A 20,891-nucleotide genomic window follows, 5' to 3' on the forward strand; every position below is an offset into this window, starting at 1 on the left:
AATCTCTGGAATTCTCTGCCCGTTGAAGTGGTGGAGGCTACCTCGCTAAATATTTTTAAGACGCGGGTTGATGGGTTTTTGATAACAGAGGGGATTAAGGGTTATGGGGAGAGGGCGGGAATGTGGAACTGAGCCACGACAGATCAGCCATGATCTTACTGAATGGCGGGGCAGGCTCGAAGGGCTAGTTGGCCTACTCCTGCTCCTATTTCTTATGTTCTAAACCCCAGACAAATTTACTATACCTTCCTACAGTCTGAAACAATCATTTACCACTACAAAGAAATGGCTAAGGAACTATTTGTCTTCAAAGGAAGGCATAAACAATGTACCTACCAGAAGTTGTGAGAAGTGTAAGTTTTAGTGAGGACTGAAGGAAATTAGTATTAGTGGAAAAATCGTTACGTGGAAATTAATGGAATTGAAGGCGGATACATTTCCAGGGCCTGATAATCCCAGAATATTAAGGAACTGGTCCTAAAAATGGTGGATTCATTTGTGGTAATTTTCCAAATTCTTTGGACTCGGGAATAGTTCCTAGAGATTGGAGAGAGCCATAAGTCCATAATTCAAAAAGGGAGGTAGAGAGAGGGGGAACTTTTTTTTATTCATTTGTGGGACATTGCAGCATTTATTGCTTATCCCTGGTTGCCCGAAGGTACTTAAGAGTCAACCACATTGCTGTGGATCTGGAGTCACATGTAGGCCAGACCAGATAAGGACGGCAGATTTCCTTCCCTGAAGGACAATGGTGAACCAGATGCATTTTTCCAACAATTGATTCATGGTCATCAGTAAAATCTTAGTTCCAGGCATTTTTAATTTAATTCAGATTCCACCATCTGCCCTGGTGGGATTCAAACTTGGGTCCCCAGAACATTAGTGAGTTTCTGGATTAATAGTCTAGCGATAATACCATAGGCCATCGCCTCCCCTATAGACCTGTGAGCCTCATGCCAGTAGTAGAGAAGTTGCTAGAGTCCATTATCAAAGATTTCATGGCACAGCATTTGGAAAACAGTGACATCAAATAAAGTCAGCATGGATTTACAAAAGGAAAATCATGCTCGTCAAATCTACTGGAATTCTTTGAAGATGTAACTAGTAGAGTTGACCGAGAACTTGTGGATGTAGTTTTAGACTTTCTAAAAGCTCTCATTAACAGACTGCTATGTAATATTACAGTGCATGGGATTAGTGGGGGGTCAATGGGTGCTATTCGGATTGGCGGATGGTGACTAGTGGAGTGCCCCAGGGGTCGGTGCTGGGGCCTCAGCTACTTACCATTTATATAGATGATCTGGAGGAGGGAACCGAGTGTAGGGTGTCGAAATTTGCTGATGACACCAAGATTGGTGGAAAGGCAAATTGTGCGGAGGGTGGGGAGAGTCTACAGAAGGATCTAGATAGGCTGGGCGAATGGGCCAGGAAATGGCAAATGGAATTTAATGTTGGCAAGTGTGAGGTGGTCCACTTTGGTAGGAATAATGGTAGGAAGGATTATTACTTACGTGGAGAAAAACTGCAGCAGGCGACGGTGCAGAGGGACCTCGGGGTCCTTGTGCATGAGTCGCAAAAACCCAGCCTGCAGGTGCAGCAGGTGGTCAGGAAGGCGAATGGGATGCTGGCCTTCATCGCGAGGGGGATTGAATATAAAAGTAGGGAGGTCTTGCTGCGGCTGTATAGGGCATTGGTGAGGCCGCAGCTGGAGTACTGTGCACAGTTTTGGGTGCCGTACTTACGCAAGGATATTTTGGCCTTGGAGGGAGTGCAGAGGAGGTTTACTAGGCTGATGCCGGAGTTGAGGGGGTTGAGCTATGAGGAGAGGCTGAATAAATTAGGCTTGTACTCGTTAGAGTTTAGAAGAATGAGGGGAGATCTCATTGAGATGTATAAGATGATGAATGGGATGGATAGGATAGAGGTGGAGAGGCTCTTCCCGCTCAGAAAGGATAGTAGGACTAGGGGGCACAGCCTCAAGATAAAGGGGGGGGGGCGGTTTAGAACAGAGTTGAGGAGGAACTTCTTCACTCAAAGGGTGGTGAATCTCTGGAATTCTCTGCCCGTTGAGGTGGTGGAGGCTACCTCGCTAAATATTTTTAAGACGCAGGTTGATGGGTTTTTGATAACAGAGGGGATTAAGGGTTATGGGGAGAGGGCGGGAATGTGGAACTGAGCCACGACAGATCAGCCATGATCTTATTGAACGGCGGGGCAGGCTCGAAGGGCTAGTTGGCCTACTCCTGCTCCTATTTCTTATGTTCTTATGGGATTGCAGGTAACAAGTCGAAATGGATAGAAAATTGGTTAGTAGACACGAAATGGAGCTGAAGTAAATGGATCTTTTACCAATTGGCAGGCAGTGACTAGTACGTACACAGGGATCAGGGCTAGGACCCTAACTGTTTGTATTATTAATGATTTGGACTTAGGAACTAAATGCATTATCTCCAAATTTGCAGATCATTCAAAATTGGGGTGGGGGGTGGGGGGGAGGGTGAGCTGTGACGAGGATGCATGGATGCTTCAGCGTGATTTGGACAGGCTGAGTGTGTGGGCATATGCAGTGTAATATGGATAAATGTGAGGTTATCCACTTTGGTAGCAATAGGAAGGCAGATTATTATTTGAATTGGTGTAAATTGAGAGAGGTAGACATTCAGCAAGACCTTGGCGTCCTTATGCATCAATCACTGATTTCTGGGATGGCAGGTCTGTCATGAGGAAAGGCAAAGTTATTTAGGATTATACTCATTGGAGTTTAGTTGAGGCCATAATGTTGTATGATTTCAAGAAGGAATTAGATATAGCCTTTGGGGCTAAAGGGACCAGGGGATATGAGGAAAAATGGCAGGGGATCAAGGTACTGAATTCAATAATCAGCCATGATCATAATGAACGGCAGAGCAGACTCAAAGGGCCAAATGGCCACTCTTGCTTCTACATGTTTCTTTGTAATTCTATATTCTGTGACTCGACCAACTTTGCTGATAAGCCAATTAATGGCACTTCACCAAATGCCCTTTGGAAGTCCATGTATAAGTCAACACATTATCCTCAAACACCTCTGGTGTATCAAAACACTGAATCAAGATAGGTAAGCACAATCTGTCTTTAACAAATCCAATACAATCAAAATACTGCAATGTTGGAAATCTGAAATTAAAATCGAAAATACTGGATAAACTCAGCAGGACTGACAGCATCTGTGGAGACAAGCAGAGTTAGCATTTCTTTACAGCTTCTGTTGAGAGTAGAACATTGCCCTAGTGAAGAATAGTAGCTTCTTCTCTCTCTATACAGAACATGCATTAATCAAAAACATTAACACAAACAGATACCATCACTGAGCAACAATCAGCAACACATGCCAAATGCAGATCAATCATTAGAGTATGTTAGCATTAGCTTTGTGGGCCCACCAGGTAAAGTTATTTCCATCAGCATTAAGACACCACCCAATTTCATTCCCTTTCAAAGAAACAGATTTTATTACCCAAAGTGAAATATTCATTATTGTCATTGCAGGACACAATGACTAAGTTAGGAACGTGGGGGTTGCGGCAACAGTGGAGGCTCTGAGATGGTTATAAAAAATACCTTCTGATGTTATTAATGAGTTCCTGAAATAGCTCTTTCTCGTCATTCACGTAAGAAACCTGAAGACCTGTGACACCAGATCGAACGAGCAGTGGGGGTTTGCTCCTGACTCCTGAAATAGTGAATAAACATTTTGCCATTAACATAACGAAGCCTGGAAATTCAGAGTAACACCTGGTGCTGTAAAAACAGTACATCAGCTCAGAGCATCTGGTGTAAAACAAGGCCTCTGCTATTCATTAAAATGAAATCGTGGTTTACTTATTTTCCCCAGATGATCTTAGAGAGGAAACGATATAAAATATTACCAGCTAGAAGGCAGCATGCACATTGAACAATGCAGCTTTAAATAGATGGTGAGCAAAATTTTACAGGAGGGAATCTAATGTTTTATCAGCTAAGTCAGTCAATCTGCGATGTCCGATTTTTAAATTATTAAGGTATCATTTTCTGGTATCCAAGTATTAACGTGGAGTCTCCCCCACTGTACATCTGTGGGTTTACAGCTGGGCACTGAAACTGGTCTCAGTGTCCAATTGTAGGAACGGAAGAAACGATTGCTATCTGTGGTTGCTATGCAGTTATTCCAGTTAGAAAGTCGTCATGTTGGCAAGGACAGGATTAGTCATTAATGCAATGTCCTTATAATACTAAGTGACACAAGAATGACTACTTCAGCAATTCGGTGAATTAGAAAAATTGACACGTATGGGGACACCATGTTCAAGAATTGCTAATCACAAGAGATTCTGCATTTTCCAATTTCACGTTCTTGAAGTGGACATCTGTACAGTCCGACCTTGGCTCATGCATAAATAGCATACAGTCACTGGATATTTTTCTACATTAAAGGGCACCATGTAAATGCAGGTTGCTATTCTAATCACAGAATTCCTACTGTGCCAGGAGAGGCCATTTGGCCCATTGAGTCTGATTAACAATCTCACCCAGGCCCCATCTCCATAACCACACGTGTTTACCCTGCTAGCCCCCGTTGCTAAAGGGCAATCTAGTATGGTCAATCAATCTAACTTGCACATTTTTGGACTGTGGAAGGAAACTGCCACACCCGGACGAAACCCATGCAGACACGGGGAGAATGTGCAAACTCCACACTGACGGTGACCCAAGGCTGGAATTGAACCTGGGTTCCTGGTGTTGAGAGGCCACAGTGCTAACAACTGTGCCACCTGTGTACAATAATATCGTTCACAGGGTTTGTTTAGCGGGGCTCAAGACCACCAAATTATGGATTAATTTAAGAAGCAGTGAATTAATTACTGCAATTAATTCATTCCATTTAACTATAATTTTTCAAATGAGTAAAGCATAAGAGGTCCCGAGTGGATTCCAGCAGCAAATTGAGTAAATGTAAATACTGAAGTGCACTTAGTCACCTGAATGAATATTTGTCTTCATAAAACAAATGTGAACAGAAATGGGTTGCTCTCCCTCAACATGTAAAACATTGGCACCGCAAGTACATAATAGCCATTGATTCTGGTGATAATGTGCGGCTTATTGAACAGTTTCTGTATTCTCCAGTATCCATGCATGCTAATGATATTATTTTAATTATTTATCATACTGTATCCAACAATTATTGATGCCAATTATGGTCAACTATTAACAGCAACAATAAACAACAAGTGACTATTTGGCCTATTGCTTCATACCGGAAGGAGAGGCACCTCTGTTGGAGCAGATACGGCCCTTATCAATTACTATAGCACCGGTAACTTCAGTTTTGTTTGTTTGTGGTAGTAGTGCATCAGAAGAAATGCAGTAGAATAAGGCACAGATGGGATCAAATTCAGGATCAGGCTCCAAATCACGCCTGGAACGGGCATGTAGCTCCATACTCATGAGTACAAGGTACTGCACCTGCAAGGACAAACAGGTCAGAGGACTAATGCAGTTAAACATTAATTATAAAAACTCTAAGCGTTACTTCAAGCAGAGGGTGTAAAAAAAAATGCATAAAAACAGAAAATGCTGGAAATACTTCGTAGGTCAGGCAGCATCTGGAGAGAAAAACAGAATTAACATTTCAGGTCTGAAAATTTTCTTCAGAGACCTGAAACATTGCCACAGATGCTGTCCAACCTGTTTTGTTTTAAAGTTTATTTAAAAGTGTCACAAATAGGCTTACATTAATTGCAATGAAGTTACTGTGAAAATCCCCTTGCCGCCACACTCCAGCACCTATTCGGGTACACTGAGGGAGAAATTAGCATGGCCAATGCACATAACCAGCACGTCTTTCAGACTGTGGGAGGAAAGCTGAGCACCCGGAGGAAACCCATGCTAACACGGAGAACATGCAGATTCCACACAGACAGTGACCCAAGGCTGGAATCAAAACTGGGTCCCTGGTACTGTGAGGCAGCAATGCCAACCACTGTGTCGCCCACCTGTTGAGTGTTTACAGCATTTTCTGTTTTTATTTCGATTTCCAACACCCACATTCCAACATGAATTAGGAAAGTGCACTGAGGCATGCAAAACCAAAGTTTCAACCCATCTGGAATTGTGCTCAAAACTATATTCTAAAACAAAAAGGACTTTTAACCTTCTTGGATAGTGAACAGAGCCAAACTTCAAAAGGTATATTGGTCTTTGGCCGGGGGTGGGGGGGGGTATATAAAAGGACAAGTACCATAAATTGGTTGGTACCCCTTTAAGTATGAACAGTTGACAAATTATCTAATCAGATTGTTTAAGTCAAGATAATAAAGGGATTCAAAAAGGTAGATAAGAAAATATGACCCTTGATGGGTTGGGTAAACAAGTACAAGGGGATACAACCTTAAAAGTAAAACAAATCTTCATCTAATCTTTTTCTGCTCCTCTCTCTCATTTTCATCTAGCTTTTCCTTAAATACGTCTTTGCTTGTTGATTCACCATCCACTTGTAGTACGGAGTTCCATGTGGTTAAAGTAGTTTCTCCTGAATTTTCACTTGGATTTATTAATTAGCTTATACTTACAGACGTTAGTGTTGGTCTCCCCAGCCAGTGGATACACTATATCTATCCTAAAAAACTACTGGATGTGGGCATCACTGGCAAAGCCAGCCTCTGTTGCCCTTGGGCCGAGTGGCTTGCCAGGTCATTTCAGATAGTAGTTAAGAATCACATTGCCATGGGTCTGAAGTCACACAAAGTGCATTAGTGAACTAGGTGGGTTTTTATAGTGTCTTGTGTCACCGTTAGAGACAAATTTTGTACTCCAGATTTATCAATTGACTTTGAATTCCACCAGCTGCCGTGGTGGGATTTGAACCCATGTCCTTGGAGCAGTGACCTGGACCTCAATTACTAATCCAGTGATATTACTCCTATGTTGGCCCTCTAAGAGGGCCCCAACTTGTTCAATCTTTTCTGATGAGTACCTCAGTCCGGTATCATTCTAGTGAATCTTTTATGCATCTTCTCCAATGCCTCCATGTTCCTTTTTTTTTAAAGAGTGGAGGCCAGCAATGTTCCCAGAACCCCAAGTGCAGCAGAGCCTATACAAATTAAAACCAACTTATCTTTTCAATTCTTTTTCTATACAAAGAAAGCCGTGCTTTGCTTATTTTTTTAAAAAAATGACCTTAACCTGCATAGACAAAGTACAATACCTCATGCAAAGCTTTTGCCTCCTGGAGGTTTTGTTGGCTGATTTTAAAGCCGTAAGAGTTGTTCAGGGTTGGCCCCTCTATCTGAGACATGCTTTTCTTTGCCGACTGAAAAGCAAACTGGTTCTGGAATAAAATGCAAAGTTTAAACTTTATTTTAAAGTTCATTCATTTATTAATGTTACAAGTAGCCTTAGATTAACTCTGCAAGAAGTTAGTGTGAAAATTCTCTTGTTGCCACACTCCGACACCTGTTCGCAAGCACTGAGGGAGAATTTAGCACAGCCAATGCACCTAACTCGCACATCTTTCAAACTGTGGGAGGAAACCGGAGCACCCCAAGGACATCCACGCAGACACGGGGAGAATGTGCAAACTCCATACAGATAGTGACCCAAACTGGGCATCAAGATGCAGCTACTCAAGTGCCAAAAACAGACTTACTTTGATGTACAGTATTTCAATTCATACAATTCCTCCAGCGCAAAAGGCAGCCATTCAGCTCATCGAACCTGCACTGACAACAATCCCACCCAGATCCTATCTCTGTAATCCCACGTATTTACCCAGTTATTCGCCCTGACACTAAAAGGCAATTTAGCATGGCCAATCAACCTTATCTTTGGAGTGAGAGAGGAAATCCACGCAGACACAGGGAGAACGTGCAAACTCCACACAGAAAGTGACTCGAGGCTGTAATTGAATCTGGATCCCTCATGCTGTGAGGCAGCAGTGTGAACCACGGGACCACTGCACCCACCTGTTGCAGTTGTGTTTCTAGATGTTTATTCGCCAATAGGAGAACCACTCAAGACCATGATCTACTTCAATGTGAAATGAACTAGTAGTCATAAATCTGCACATTGTATACCATGACTTTATTGACAAATGTCCATCGAACAACAGTGTGTTTGTGGGATGTTGCTTGTATCTGCAGTAACACCAGTTTCAGATGCTATCTTAAAGCAAGTTCTTTGTTTGCAGATGCATCATGCAAAACCCACTGGGCTCTGCGTCAATAACCACTGTAACCAACAAGCTAGCTCCAAAGGACTATCCAGCATTAGAATAGTAAAAGCATGAGTTACAGTCTGTCAACAAATCAAAGAACCTTCAGAATGACAATTAGTTTGGTTTAAGCAGATGTTTGCTCAGCTCTGAAGAGCCATTTTGGATATTACCTTCATTAGCAAGAGAATGAAGTATTAAAGTTGGCAAATCATGTTACAATCATACAAAATGCTGGTTTGGGCATACGTGGAATACTTTGTCCAATTCTGATCGCCACATAACCAGAAAGACATGGAGGGTTTGAAGTACAGAACATTAAAGGTTTACCAGGATGTTGCCTGGTATGGAGGGTATTAGCTATGAGGAGAGATTGAACAAACTGGGATTGCTCTCCCTGAATAGACGGAGGTTGAGGGGGCAAACCTGACAGAAGTTTATAAAATTATGAGGGGTGTAGTTAGGTTGAACAGTTGGAAGCTTTTTCCCAGGGCAGAAATGACAATTACAAGGGGACACAAGTTCAAGGTAAGGGGCGGAGACGTGTGGGTGAAGATTTTTACACAGATGGTGGTGAGGCACTGGAATGCACTGCCAAATGAGGTGGTTGAGGCAGACACGTTAGCGACATTTAAGCCTTACCTGGATGGACACATGAATAGGTGGGGAATAGAGGGATACAGGTCTAGGTAGGACAAAGTGATTAGTGCAAGCTTGGTGGATCAAAGGACCTGTTCCTGTGCTTCACTATACTTTGTTCTTGATATTGAAAATCACATTTTGTTGAAGTTTTTCATCTTGCATTCATCAGGATAATTGCACGAATACCAATGTCAGTTTGTCTGTTTCTCTCAAATTCAGTCAGGCTGGCTGAGTTTTTCTAGTACTTTGTTTTTATTTCAGGTCTCCAACAGCAACAATTTATTGTAATATCCAGCACATAAGAACATAAGAAATAGGAGCAGAAGTAGGCCATCTAGCCCTTCGAGCCTGCCCTGCCATTCAATAAGATCATGGCAGATCTGAAGTGGATCAGTTCCACTTTCCCGCCTGCTCCCCATAACCCTTAATTCCCTTGTCTATCAGAAATCTATCTACCTGTGACTTAAATAACGAATTGTACATGCAGCGCACGCCCACTGATCATCAGCACAATAGCCGTAAATCAGAGTGTGGGTGAGGCTTTGCAAGAGTTCTAAAGTTAAGTTAGTTGACAGTTCCACAGAGATTAGTTAGAAGCGGTGGGATAAGATCGTGCACTAAGTAGTTCAAATACTGTATTTGACTCAAACATTTCCAAGATTAAACACCTATGTTGCTGGCGACAAAAGGAGTGAACAATGAGGGGCAAACAAAAGGCATGGTCTGTTGAAACCTATTACAATATCCATCTTACATAATGCAGCAACTCAACTCCTGACTCCCCAAGGCACAAGTCAGGAGTGTAATGGAATATTCTCCACTTGTCTGGATGAGTGCCGCTCCAACAACATTCAAGAAGTTCAACACCATTCAGGACTACACAGCCCACTTGATTGACCCCCATTTCAAACATTCACACCCTTCGGCACCAGTGTCAGCAGCAAGATGTGGAGATGCCAGTGCTGGACTTGGCTAAGGACAGTAAGAAGTCTCAATACCAGGTTAAACTCCAACAGGTTTATTTGGTAGCACAAGCTTTCAGAGCGCTGTCCCTCCATCAGATGAGTGGAGAATTGGGTTCACAAACAGGGCATACGTAGACACAGACTTAATATAATGGTTAGAATGCAAGTTTTAACAGGTAATCACATCTTTATAGATGCAGACAATCCGAATGGAGAGAGGGTTAAGCACAGGTTTAAGAGGTATGAATTGTCTCAAACTAGAACATCCAGTAAGATTTTGCAAGCCCAGGCAAGTTGTGGGGATTACAGATAGTGCGACATGAAGCCAAAATCCCTGTTGAGGCCATCCTCATGTACGCGGAACCTGGCTATTGCTTTCTGCTCAGCAATTCTGCATTGTCGTGTGTCATGAAGGCCACCTTGGAGAACGCTTACCCAAAGATCAGAGGCTGAATGCCCTTGACTGCTGAAGCATTCCCCAACTGGAAGGGAACACTCCTGCCTGTGATTGTCAAGTAGTTCCATTCATCCATTGTCGCAGCGTCAGCACGGTTTCGCCAATGTACTATGGTTCAGGACAACCTTTCCTGCAGCGTATCAGATAGACAACATCGACAGAGTTGCAAGAGTACGTACCATGTACCTGGTGGATGGTGTTCTCATGTGAGATGATGGCATCCGTGTCGAACCTGTGCATGAAGATGTTGGCATACTGAGGTTCAAATTTGGTCCCTCTCCATGGCTGTTGCATGTATCTGGATGAAGAACTGGTTGTTGAAGGTGGAGGCCTTCAAACAGAAGGTGTGGCTGCAACTGTACAAGGTACTAGTGAGGCCAATTTAGAAACGCAGTGGAGGATATGCCCCTGTCTACATCAATGGGGATGCAGTGGAAATGGTCGAGAGCTTCAAGTTTCTAGGTGTCCAGATCACCAATAACCTGTCCTGGTCTCTCCACACCTATGCAATAGTGAGAAAAGCCCACCAACACCTCCACTTTCTCAGAAGGCATCATAGAAAGCATTCTTTCTGATTGTACTGCAGCTTGGTATGGATCCTGCTTTATCCAAGACTGGAATAAACTACAAGTGTCATGAATGAAGGCCAGTCCATCAACTTCCAATTGCTTGACTCTGTCTTCACTTCCCGCTGCCTTGGCAAAGCAGCCAGCATAATCTAGGACTCCACGCACCCCGGACATTCTCTCTTCCACCTTCTTCAGTCGGGAAAAAGATAAAGAAGTCTGGGGACGTACACCCACTGACTCAAGAAAAGCTTCTTCCCTGCTGCCATCAGACTTTTGAGTGGACCTACCTTGCATTAAGTTGATCTTTCTCTACACCCTACCTATGACTGTAATGCTACATTCTGAGCCCTTTCTTTTCAAGAATACTTGATTTGATTTATAGCTTTTATAGGTTTATAATTTATAGATACAGTTTTGATCGCTTACTAAAGGAAACATACATCTTGATTGGAGGCAGTGCAGAGAAAGTTTACTAGGGTGATCCTCGGTATGGAGGGACAGTCAAATGAGGAAAGATTCAATAGCTTTGGTCAGTACTCCTTGGCGTTCAGAAGAATGAAATGATTCAAACATTCTCAGGGAGTTAGACAGGACAAATATTGGGAGGGTGTTTCCACTCATGGGAGTGTGCGGAACCAGAGGACAGAATAAGGGGGTCCTCGTTTAAGGATTTGAGGAATAATGTCTTCTCTTGAGGAGAGGTGAATCTTTGGAATTCTTTACCCCAGGGAACTGTGGAGGCCAAATTCTTGAACATTTTCAGTTAACAAATGGAAGAATAACTGGAATCGAATAAATGTGACAGAATAGAATGAAAAATGTGGATAATACAAATTTAGATCATAATACACATATAATGCAGCATAGTGCCACAGCGGTTAGCACTGCTGCCTCACAGCTCCAGGGACCTGGGTTTGATTCCCGGCTTGGGTCTGTGTGGAGTCTATACGTTCTCCCCATATCAGTGTGGGTTTCCTCTGGGTGGTCTGGTTTCTTCCCACAGTCCAAAGACATGCGGGTTAGCTGCATTGATCATGCACTGGGACACGTAGGTTAGAGAGTTGAGTGGGTAAATATGTGGGGTTACGGGGATAGGGCCTAGGTAGGATTGTTGTCGATGCAGGCACAACGAGCTGAATGGTCTTCTTCTGCACCGTAGGGAATCTATGATATAATTTGTACAATAAATTTATAGAACTATGAATGTTTATTCTATAAAGTGACATTTTATATCAATTTTAGATGTAAAGATAAAGTACAGATCTTGAATCTTGCAGAAAAGAGACTTGTTGCTGAATTTTTCATCTTGGACTCATCAGGACAAATAATTGGTGCTCCTGTGTTTGACCCGGTGAGTGCAAGATGAAATGCTTCAGGAACATGTCTCTCTTTTCAGCAAGAAGATATCTCCACCTTGGCCCTTTACAATTTTACACTTAAGGCAGGCCCCTAGGCAAGAGGGAGATCTTAATTACTTAATTCAGCTCTTTGCAACATGGAATAAAAGTTACAAATGTTGCATTCCTCACCGATCAGTTTTTCTCCAAAATTATTAAACGGCAAATTTATCATTTAATTTATTCTTAAAATTTATTTATTAATGTCACAAGTTGGTTGGCATTAACACTGCAATGAAGTTACTTTGAAAATCCCCTAGTTACCACACTCTGGCACCTGTTCAGGTACACCGAGGGAGAATGTAACATGGCCAATGCACCTAACCAGCACATCTTTCAAACTATGGCAGGAAACTGGAACAACTGGAGGAAACTCTCACAGACATAGGGAGAACACGTAGACTCCACACAGACAGTGACCCAAACTTGGAATCAAACCCAGGTCCCTGGCGCTGTGAGGCAGCAGTACTAGCCACTATGCTGCACAGCAAGCAGTAGGTAACATTTTAACCAGTCTCATCGCCATTAAGACATTAACAATAAATCAGAAACATAAGAATGCATTTTGGCTAAGATCAACATGCTGTGCTTGGTTGAAGTCATTAAGTTACATTTTAGCTTCATTTGAAGCAATTTTTAAAAGCAGCATCTCAGCCTTTTGGTTAAGATGCAAGTGATGCCTACGCCAATCAGCTTGGATCATGTAGATCGAGCCTGATTCAGAAGGTGAGAACCCTGTCTTGTCAGCTTAGATCAGGAATGTCTCAACATGTTGAGACTCTGAATTGGACTTGATTTGATTGAATTGGAATAAAAAAGACACAGGCTGGATAAACTTTTAATTAGCATCTTCAAATGCCTGCAGGGGAACAAACCCTGCAGCCACGCATATTTAAAAACACTGCAGTACATGAACATTCAGCTTGTGCATTACCTTAAGTTGAGTCGTCAGTAGCACTCTCCTCAAAGTATCAGAATTACTTGCCCTTCTTTGACTTGTCTTCTGAAGCCTGGGCTCTGAATATATTAAAATAATTCAGACATTAAACAAAAAAAATCATAAATCCAAACCAGTAACATTCACCGAGGTGTACGCTATATCCAGTTTAGCTAGGACCAGAATTTGGTAATATAAGTGAGGAGATGCTATTAAATCCAAGCTGACATCTGACCGAGAATCAGAATAAACCTTAAACATCACCTCTTATTGCTGAATGAAATTATAGAATCTTTAAATGCTGTAACATCCCTGTGGTTTGAATGGCTCATCCAGTACAATGCATTTTTATAAGTAAAAGGACACATTATACATCATTTGTTGCATCTAGCTGTCTCATGGCCTTGGAATAGTCAAGTAATAATGCCATTGAGAGGAGCCTAAGAAATGCTTCATGAGTTGTCGACTTAATTTAACAATGAGCAAGCTAAAATACTGGACTATCAAGAGAACGAAGAGGGTCATTCAGCTGATTCCAAAGTTGATAGGGTTGGCTTATGAGGAAAGACTGGGACTATACTCATCGGAAATCAGAAGAATAAGGGGAGGTCTTATAGAAACATATCAGAAGGCGTATGGTGTACTGGCCTTCATTAATCGAGGGAGAGTTTAGGAGTCGGGAAGTAATGCTGCAATTTTATAAGACCCTTGTCAGACCCCACTTGGAGTACTGTGCGCAGTTCTGGTCGCCTCACTACAGGAAGGATGTGGAAGCTATTGAGAGGGTGCAGAGGAGATTTACAAGGATGTTGCCTGGATTGGGAGGCATGCCTTATGAAGATAGGTTGAGGGAGCTAGGTCTATTTTCCCTGGAGAGACGAAGGTTGAGAGGCAACCTGACAGAGGTTTATAAAATGTTGAGAGGAACAGATAGGGTGGATTCTCGGAGGTTATTTCCCAGGGCTGAAATGGTCGCTACGAGAGGACACAGGTTTAAGGTGCTGGGAAGCAAGTACAGAGGAGATGTTAGGGGTAAGTTTTTCACTCAGAGGGTGGTGAGTGAGTGGAATCGGCTGCCACCGGTGGTGGTAGAGGTAGAGGCGAACTCGCTGGGGTCTTTTATAAAACTTCTGGATGAGTATATGGGATTTAATGGGATTGGGAGTTACAGATAGTTCTATGGCCTGGGAGGTATGGATGCGATCGGCGCAACTTGTGGGCCGAAGGGCCTGTTTGTGCTGTAGTGTTCTATGTTCTATTACGAAGGGAATAGATAAGGGAGATTGTTTCCACTGAAGGTGAAACTAGAACTAGGGGTACGGTCTCAAAATAAGGGGGAACAAATTTAAGACTGAGTTGAGGAGGAACTTCCTTACCAAAGGATTGTGAATCTGTGGAATTCCCTGCCCAGTGAAGCAATTGAGGCTTCCTCATTGAACGTTTTTATGGCGCAGGATAGATAAATTTTTGAACAGTAATGGAATTACTGAAGACTGGAAGATTGAATAGACTGGGTCTGTACTCATTGGAGTTTAGAAGGCTGAGGGGGGATCTTATAGAGACATACAAGATAATGAAGGGGATAGATAGGGTAGAGGTGGAGAGATTCTTCCCTCTTAGAAAGGATAGCGGGACTAGAGGGCACAACTTCAAAATAAGACGGGGGGGCAGTTTAGATTGGATTTGAGGAGGAACTTCTTCACTCAAAAGGGTGGTGAGTCTCTGGAATTCTCTGCCCATTGAAGTGGTGGAAGCTACCTTAGTGAATATATTTAAGTCACAGGTAGATAGGTTTCTGATAGACAGGGGAATTAACGGTTATGGGAAGAAAGTGGGAAAGTGGAACTGATCCACTTCAGATCAGCCATGATCTTTCTGAATGGCGGGGCAGGCTCAAAAGGCTGGATGGCCTACTCCTGCTCCTATTTCTTATGTTCTTAAGGGTTATGGTGAGCAGGTGGGTAAGTGAGTCGAGTCCGCAAAAACAAAAAAAAATCAGCCAAATATCCACTCCTGCTCCTTGTTCTCATGTCCGAATGAGCATCACCTCTTCCATCTGTTTACCTCCTTCTTCTCTTTTAAGCTCCTTTTTAATAACACTTCTCTGACCAAGTGTACAATAATAACCCTTTCTTAGCTCAGCACCCAATACTGTTAGATTTTTGAAATATTTGTTCAGGGGATGCGGGTGTCACTGGCTGAGCCAGCATTGACTGCCCATCCCAAATTGCCCTGAACTGAGGGCACTTAACAGACAACCACATTGCTGTGGCTCTGGAGTCACACGTAGACCAGGTAAAGATGGCAGAATTCCTTCCCTAAAGGACATCAGTGAATTAGTTGGGTTTTTACAACAATCAACAATGGTTTCGTGGTCATCAGTAGATTCTTAATTCAGTTTTAAAAAAAACAACTCAAATTTCACCATCTGCCCTGGTTGAGCATTACTCTGAGTCTCAGGTTTACTAGTCTAGTGACAAGATCACTAAGCTTACCTCTTCCGAGATTACACGGCCTCAACCACCTTGAAGAACAAGGCAACAGATGCAAGTTCCCCTCCAAGCCTTACACCATCCAGACTTGGAATTACGTCGTTGTTCCTTCAATCACTGGATCAAAATCAAGCAATTCCCTTCCTAACGGCACTACGTATTTGCACTTGCGGTGCAGTGGTTCAAAGTGGGGGTCTCAAGGGCAATAAATACTGGCCAAGCCAGTGACACCCACATCATATGAAAGAGTAAAAAAAAGCCTCTACATAGTGCCTTGTGACTTCCCATCCAGAGCAGGTCAACTGAGTCAACAAGGAACCATTCCTATCAGGTACTTTCAAAAGCAGTTCTGGGGGTTGTGAACAAAAAGGCAAAACACTCTGCTCATTTGCATTTCCTAGTACTGACTCAGAACAGCACAAGGGAGCAAAAAGTAAAAAGCCTTCTTTTGGGTTGGACAGAGATTTTAACTATTTGCAGGTGGTCAGGCAAGTGCATCTAAATGGAGTGATACAGGTACACACAGTGCCATTAGGAAGGGAGTTCGATGATTTTGACAGTGAAGGAACAGCGATATAATTCTAAGGATGGTGAGGGGCTTAAGGAGAGCTTGCAGTTGCTTCCATGCATCTGTTGCCCTTGTCCTTTGAAACAGTAGAGGTCACGTTCAAAAGAGGAATGAATGCTGAGCAAAAGAAGCATTATTGTAGACTAGGTCAAAGTGGTGTTATAAAGGAGTTTAAAGAGGGGGTAAACAGATGGAGGCGGTATTTAAGGAGGTGATGCTCATTCTGTAATTCTCTTGATAGTTCAATATTTTAGCTTGCTTGTGGTTTAATTAAATCTGCAACCAGTGAAGCGGTTCCTCTCAATGGCATCATTACTGAACTACTTTAATGCCTAAAGACAGCTGGAATAACCCAATTTACTTTTGCCCATATAGTAACTGGATAGATCAGGTTTGTATGGGCAGTGCTCAGGTGACGGTAGGAAGTTCAACATGAGAAAATACAAGCACAACAGATTTACAGCACACTGAATCCCATGATAAAGTATCTGATAATGACTGTTTGAAAGCAGGATGGCTCAGTGGAAGCAGCAGCAATTGAGTGGAGTTGACAGACAGCTTGCCTAAAACAGAATTTATTTTAACCTGGTTATAGCACACTGCTAAACAAAGCAGCTACTTTTAAAATTACAATGTGGTAAGAACAGAGGTAAGAGAATGAGAACACGCTTCTTACCGGCAACGCCAAATTTAAATGTTGAACATATTAATATGCTACTTTTTCCGTTGGCTACAGTTTTCAAAATGGAGGAAATCCCTAGTCTACAGAAATCAGAGTCTGATATTTAGGCTCCAGGTTCTGGAGGATAAAGATAATTTTGACATCATTTCATCAAAACCTAATTTTTTTTTTAAACTTTAAAACACTGGACCAAAATAAAGTGCCCAAATCTCTGACTTTAATAATGGATTAAAACACTCACACTTCGTTTAAACAAAACCTCAAATAATACAATCTATAGTCATTTACATTTTGACAATAAAGGGAGCAATTAAACCCAGTTGAAATTAAATCTGAGCACTTTTTGCAAGGGGGTCCTACTAAAACTTATACAAAAGGTGCTATACTGAAATTTCAACACGAAATTAGCAGCAGAGAATTATAGTAATATCTAATAAAACAGTTTAAGAGCTGAAAATGAATGACTACTCACCCATTTGTATAGGGGTGCAGTAAAGAACATCAGGGATTCCATCACTTCTAACCCGTTGTGCGATAGGTGTGCTATGTCGAACAGGTGCAGAATTCTCAGCAGTTTTTTCTTTAGACTGAGGAAGTGGCCTTGGTGGCTGTTGCTCATCACACTGTCCCGCACTTGAAGGCACGCTATTGTTGGTCGGTGATGGACAATCTTCTGCTGCTGTCTCTGTGCAGGAGGCTACTGTTGGTTTAAGGATATCCCTACCTTCTTCGTTTGATTCCCAATGCCTTGCATTCGGAGAAGCTGGTTGCTGCCACGGGGATAACAGCGGTGAATCAGGCGAACTGTAGCCACGGTAGTAATCATCATCATCTTCAAGCGGCTGTGTTGCTTTTGGTAACTGGCTTGCTGGAGAGAGAGGTTTCACATTGTTCTGCTCGGCGACTTTGAGCAGCGGTGTTTCAGGAGAGGAGGAAGCTTCACTTGGCTGTGCTTCCTCCTGCTCTGCAACTGCAGAAATCGCCACAGGCAACTCTTCAGCCGGAGAAGTCCTATTTTCTTGTGAAGGCTGTAAGCAAGGATTCTGGTTGGTATGCTCAGCAAGACCAGGCAGAGTTTTTGAGCGTTTCTTCGAATGCTCGTATTCTCTTTTAGCCTGAAGCCACAACTGCACGCGCTGTAAACTAGGTGGACTTTTACATGGCAGGATTATAATCTTTCGGTCTTCAGAAGCTCCTAGACCAGCCCCCAGCTTTTGCACAGTATAATGTCTATTGGCAGTAAAAGCTGGGGAGCCAGGTCTCGCATTTTGCGTCATCGCTGACAAAGCTGTCTTCCAGAACTGCAGCCCTTCCAACGAAAAATCACCATCGAACTCCGGCAATTCATTAGCTAATCTAGTTTCAACCATCAATAGCCGTCCTCCTATCTCCCTGGCATTGAAGGAAAAAAAATTGAGTCAGCTGGATATTCCTCATCTCACTCTAATCAAAGCCACACCAGTTACAAGTTAAAATCTTCCTACATCCTGTGCGCATGTGCAATTATAAAAACCGCGGAATTCTTACCATCTGACTCTTGTGGTTCATCACTTGCTTACCTCTTCTGTTCTAATCAGGTGAGATAATCACCCTAAACTTCCATTTTGCAGAAGTCAAGAAAGATTGAGAGTCTGCTTTGTTTTGAAGAATCTAACAGATAAATTTATCTATAAATCTATAAAACTCATCTCACTGAGACTTTTGTTGGTGTTTTTGGTACATTCTTTACAACAAAAAAAGTTAAAAGTTTGTTTATTAGTCGCAAGTAGGCTTACATTAACACTACAATGAAGTTACTGTGAAAATCTCCTCGTCGCCACAGATGGAGAATTTAGTATGGCCAATGCACTTAACTAGCATGTCTTTGGACTACGGGAGGAAACACATGCAGACACAGAGGGAATACGCAGATGCCACATAGATAGTGACCTAAGCTGGGAATCAAATCCGGGTCCATGGCACTGTGAGGCAGCAAAGCTAACCATTATGCCCCAAGTGTTGTATCCAGCACTCAGGCAGAATGACTAAATTGGGAAACAATCGCAGTTGTATTTCTTTTGCAAGAAATTATCTGCATTTACCTTTACAAAAGAAACAACATTGAAGCAGGGCCCTGTGGAAATTCTTATAACAACAATTTCCTGTTGATTTGTCAGCACCTATTCCAAGTTTTCTAACACCTAACATGGGTTTTCATCACCACTCTTAGGAAACCACCAGGGTTAAAAACCTCAGGTGACACTGGTTGTCTATAGAAAGCATTCACCACCAAACAAGGCAGTACAAAATCAAAGATGGGTTATTTGCCTGATATTAGTGCACACAATTTAAATTTATAGGGCCTCACACATTGCACCAAAGTTGAGAGATTAAACAGAGGTTAGCAAAAAACAAAAAATGTTCAATTTGCCAGCACAAAGCTACGTTCAGCACTCCTTTGCATACTCAGCCCAGTTTACCTTGTAGTACAAAAGTGAGTGGTCAAAATGCCAACAATTCTCAAAACAGAACCAGGAGGAATAAACCTGAAGGATCAGAATGTTACAGCACAGAAGGGAGAGATTGATTTTGAAACATGAATTCTGAAAGAAACATATTTCAAGGGAGGCAAATATGGAATCTGCAAGCATTCTGGATGCGAAGCACCAAACAAACAGCGTATCATCCAGCTGACAGACTTCAAGAAGCACGGAGGGTGGGGCAGACTTTCAACAGATCCGGAGGCTTCAAAATGCAGAAGAGGGGGTGAGACAGAGAACAGGCATGGTGCTGATGCTGCCAGTGGTAGGACTTAGTCCACATACAGAGAAAATCAAGTGGGACATCAGAGAACCAGATAAATCATTGGCTGATGAGTATTTAGGTGCGGCATGGTGGCACAGATTCCCGGCTTGGGTCAGTGTCTCTGTAGAGTTTGCATGTTCTCCCCGTGTCTAGGTGGGTCTTCTCCAGGTGCTCCGGTTTCCTCTCAGTCCAAAAGACGTGCTGATTAGGTGCATTGGCCATACTAAATTCTCCCTCGTTGTACCCAAACGAGCACCGGAGTGTGGTGACGAGGGAATTTTCACAGTGACTTCATTGCAGTGTTACTGTAAGCTTGTGACACTAATAAAAAAAAAAGTCAGGAGAGTGTGGAGCTTGGAGGGGAACATTTAAGTGGTTGTGTTCCCATGTATCTGCTACCAATTCCAGCACAGTATTTTAGGAAGAATATGAAACTTTACAGAGTACAGCAGAGATTTAGAATGGTTCCAGGATGAAGGTAGATGGCAGAAGTGGGGCTGTTCTCCTTAAAGAGAACGTTTGAGAAGATTTGATAGATGCTTTCAAAATCATGAGGAGTCTGGACAGAGTAGAGAGAAAAGTTGTTCCCTTCGTTGGAAGGGCCAAAAACCAGAGGATAAATTTAAAGTAATGAGCAAAAGAATCAAATGCAACAGGAAGAAAACTTTTGTTTAAAACATAGCAAAATGTGTACAATCTGAAATGTACAGGTAGAGACAAATACTGTGAAAAGCACCTGCAAGGAAAAGGAACTGCAGGATTACACGGAAAGGGCACGAAATGGGGCTGACTAAACTGCTTTAGCAGAGAGCCAGTGTGGACTCCAATCAGCCAGATAGTCCTCTTCTGTGCTCTAACAGTTTCCTGATTCTGATCTACTTTCTAAAATAATTTACTTATGCAAAAATTAATAAAACTGCTAAACAAATACAATAATCATTATGGCAACAAGAAATTTATTGGCAAGAGTATTAAATGATTAGAGCTTGATTCCAGGTAGTTAAGAATTCACCTAAGTTATTGAAAGAGTGAATTTCTAAGAGGGTGCAGAGATTGTATATGTTAAATATCACTCCGGAAGAACCAGTTTTAGAGCATCAATATTTATACAAAAACAAGAAAAAAATTAAGTTACACTATACAGTCTGAATATCATACCTTTATCAAT

The 20,891-nt window shown here is 42.3% G+C and overlaps 1 protein-coding gene across 1 annotated transcript in view; it reads right to left on the bottom strand.

Annotated features, from left to right (window-relative positions):
• The window catches only part of rev3l (REV3 like, DNA directed polymerase zeta catalytic subunit), a 201,785-nt gene that overhangs the window by 63,479 nt on the left and 117,415 nt on the right, over nt 1–20,891 (bottom strand). The window contains exons 14-18 of the mRNA XM_080192921.1: nt 17,412–18,331; nt 13,195–13,277; nt 7,226–7,348; nt 5,277–5,484; nt 3,601–3,712 (exon numbers count right to left, since the gene is read on the bottom strand). Of these exons, the coding sequence (XP_080049047.1) occupies nt 3,601–3,712; nt 5,277–5,484; nt 7,226–7,348; nt 13,195–13,277; nt 17,412–18,331 (1,446 nt within the window). The remainder of the gene's footprint in view (nt 1–3,600; nt 3,713–5,276; nt 5,485–7,225; nt 7,349–13,194; nt 13,278–17,411; nt 18,332–20,891) is intronic.

This window comes from Carcharhinus amblyrhynchos, chromosome 7 (assembly GCF_965287045.1).
Source record: "Carcharhinus amblyrhynchos chromosome 7, sCarAmb.v2.hapA, whole genome shotgun sequence".
Lineage (NCBI taxonomy): Eukaryota > Metazoa > Chordata > Chondrichthyes > Carcharhiniformes > Carcharhinidae > Carcharhinus > Carcharhinus amblyrhynchos.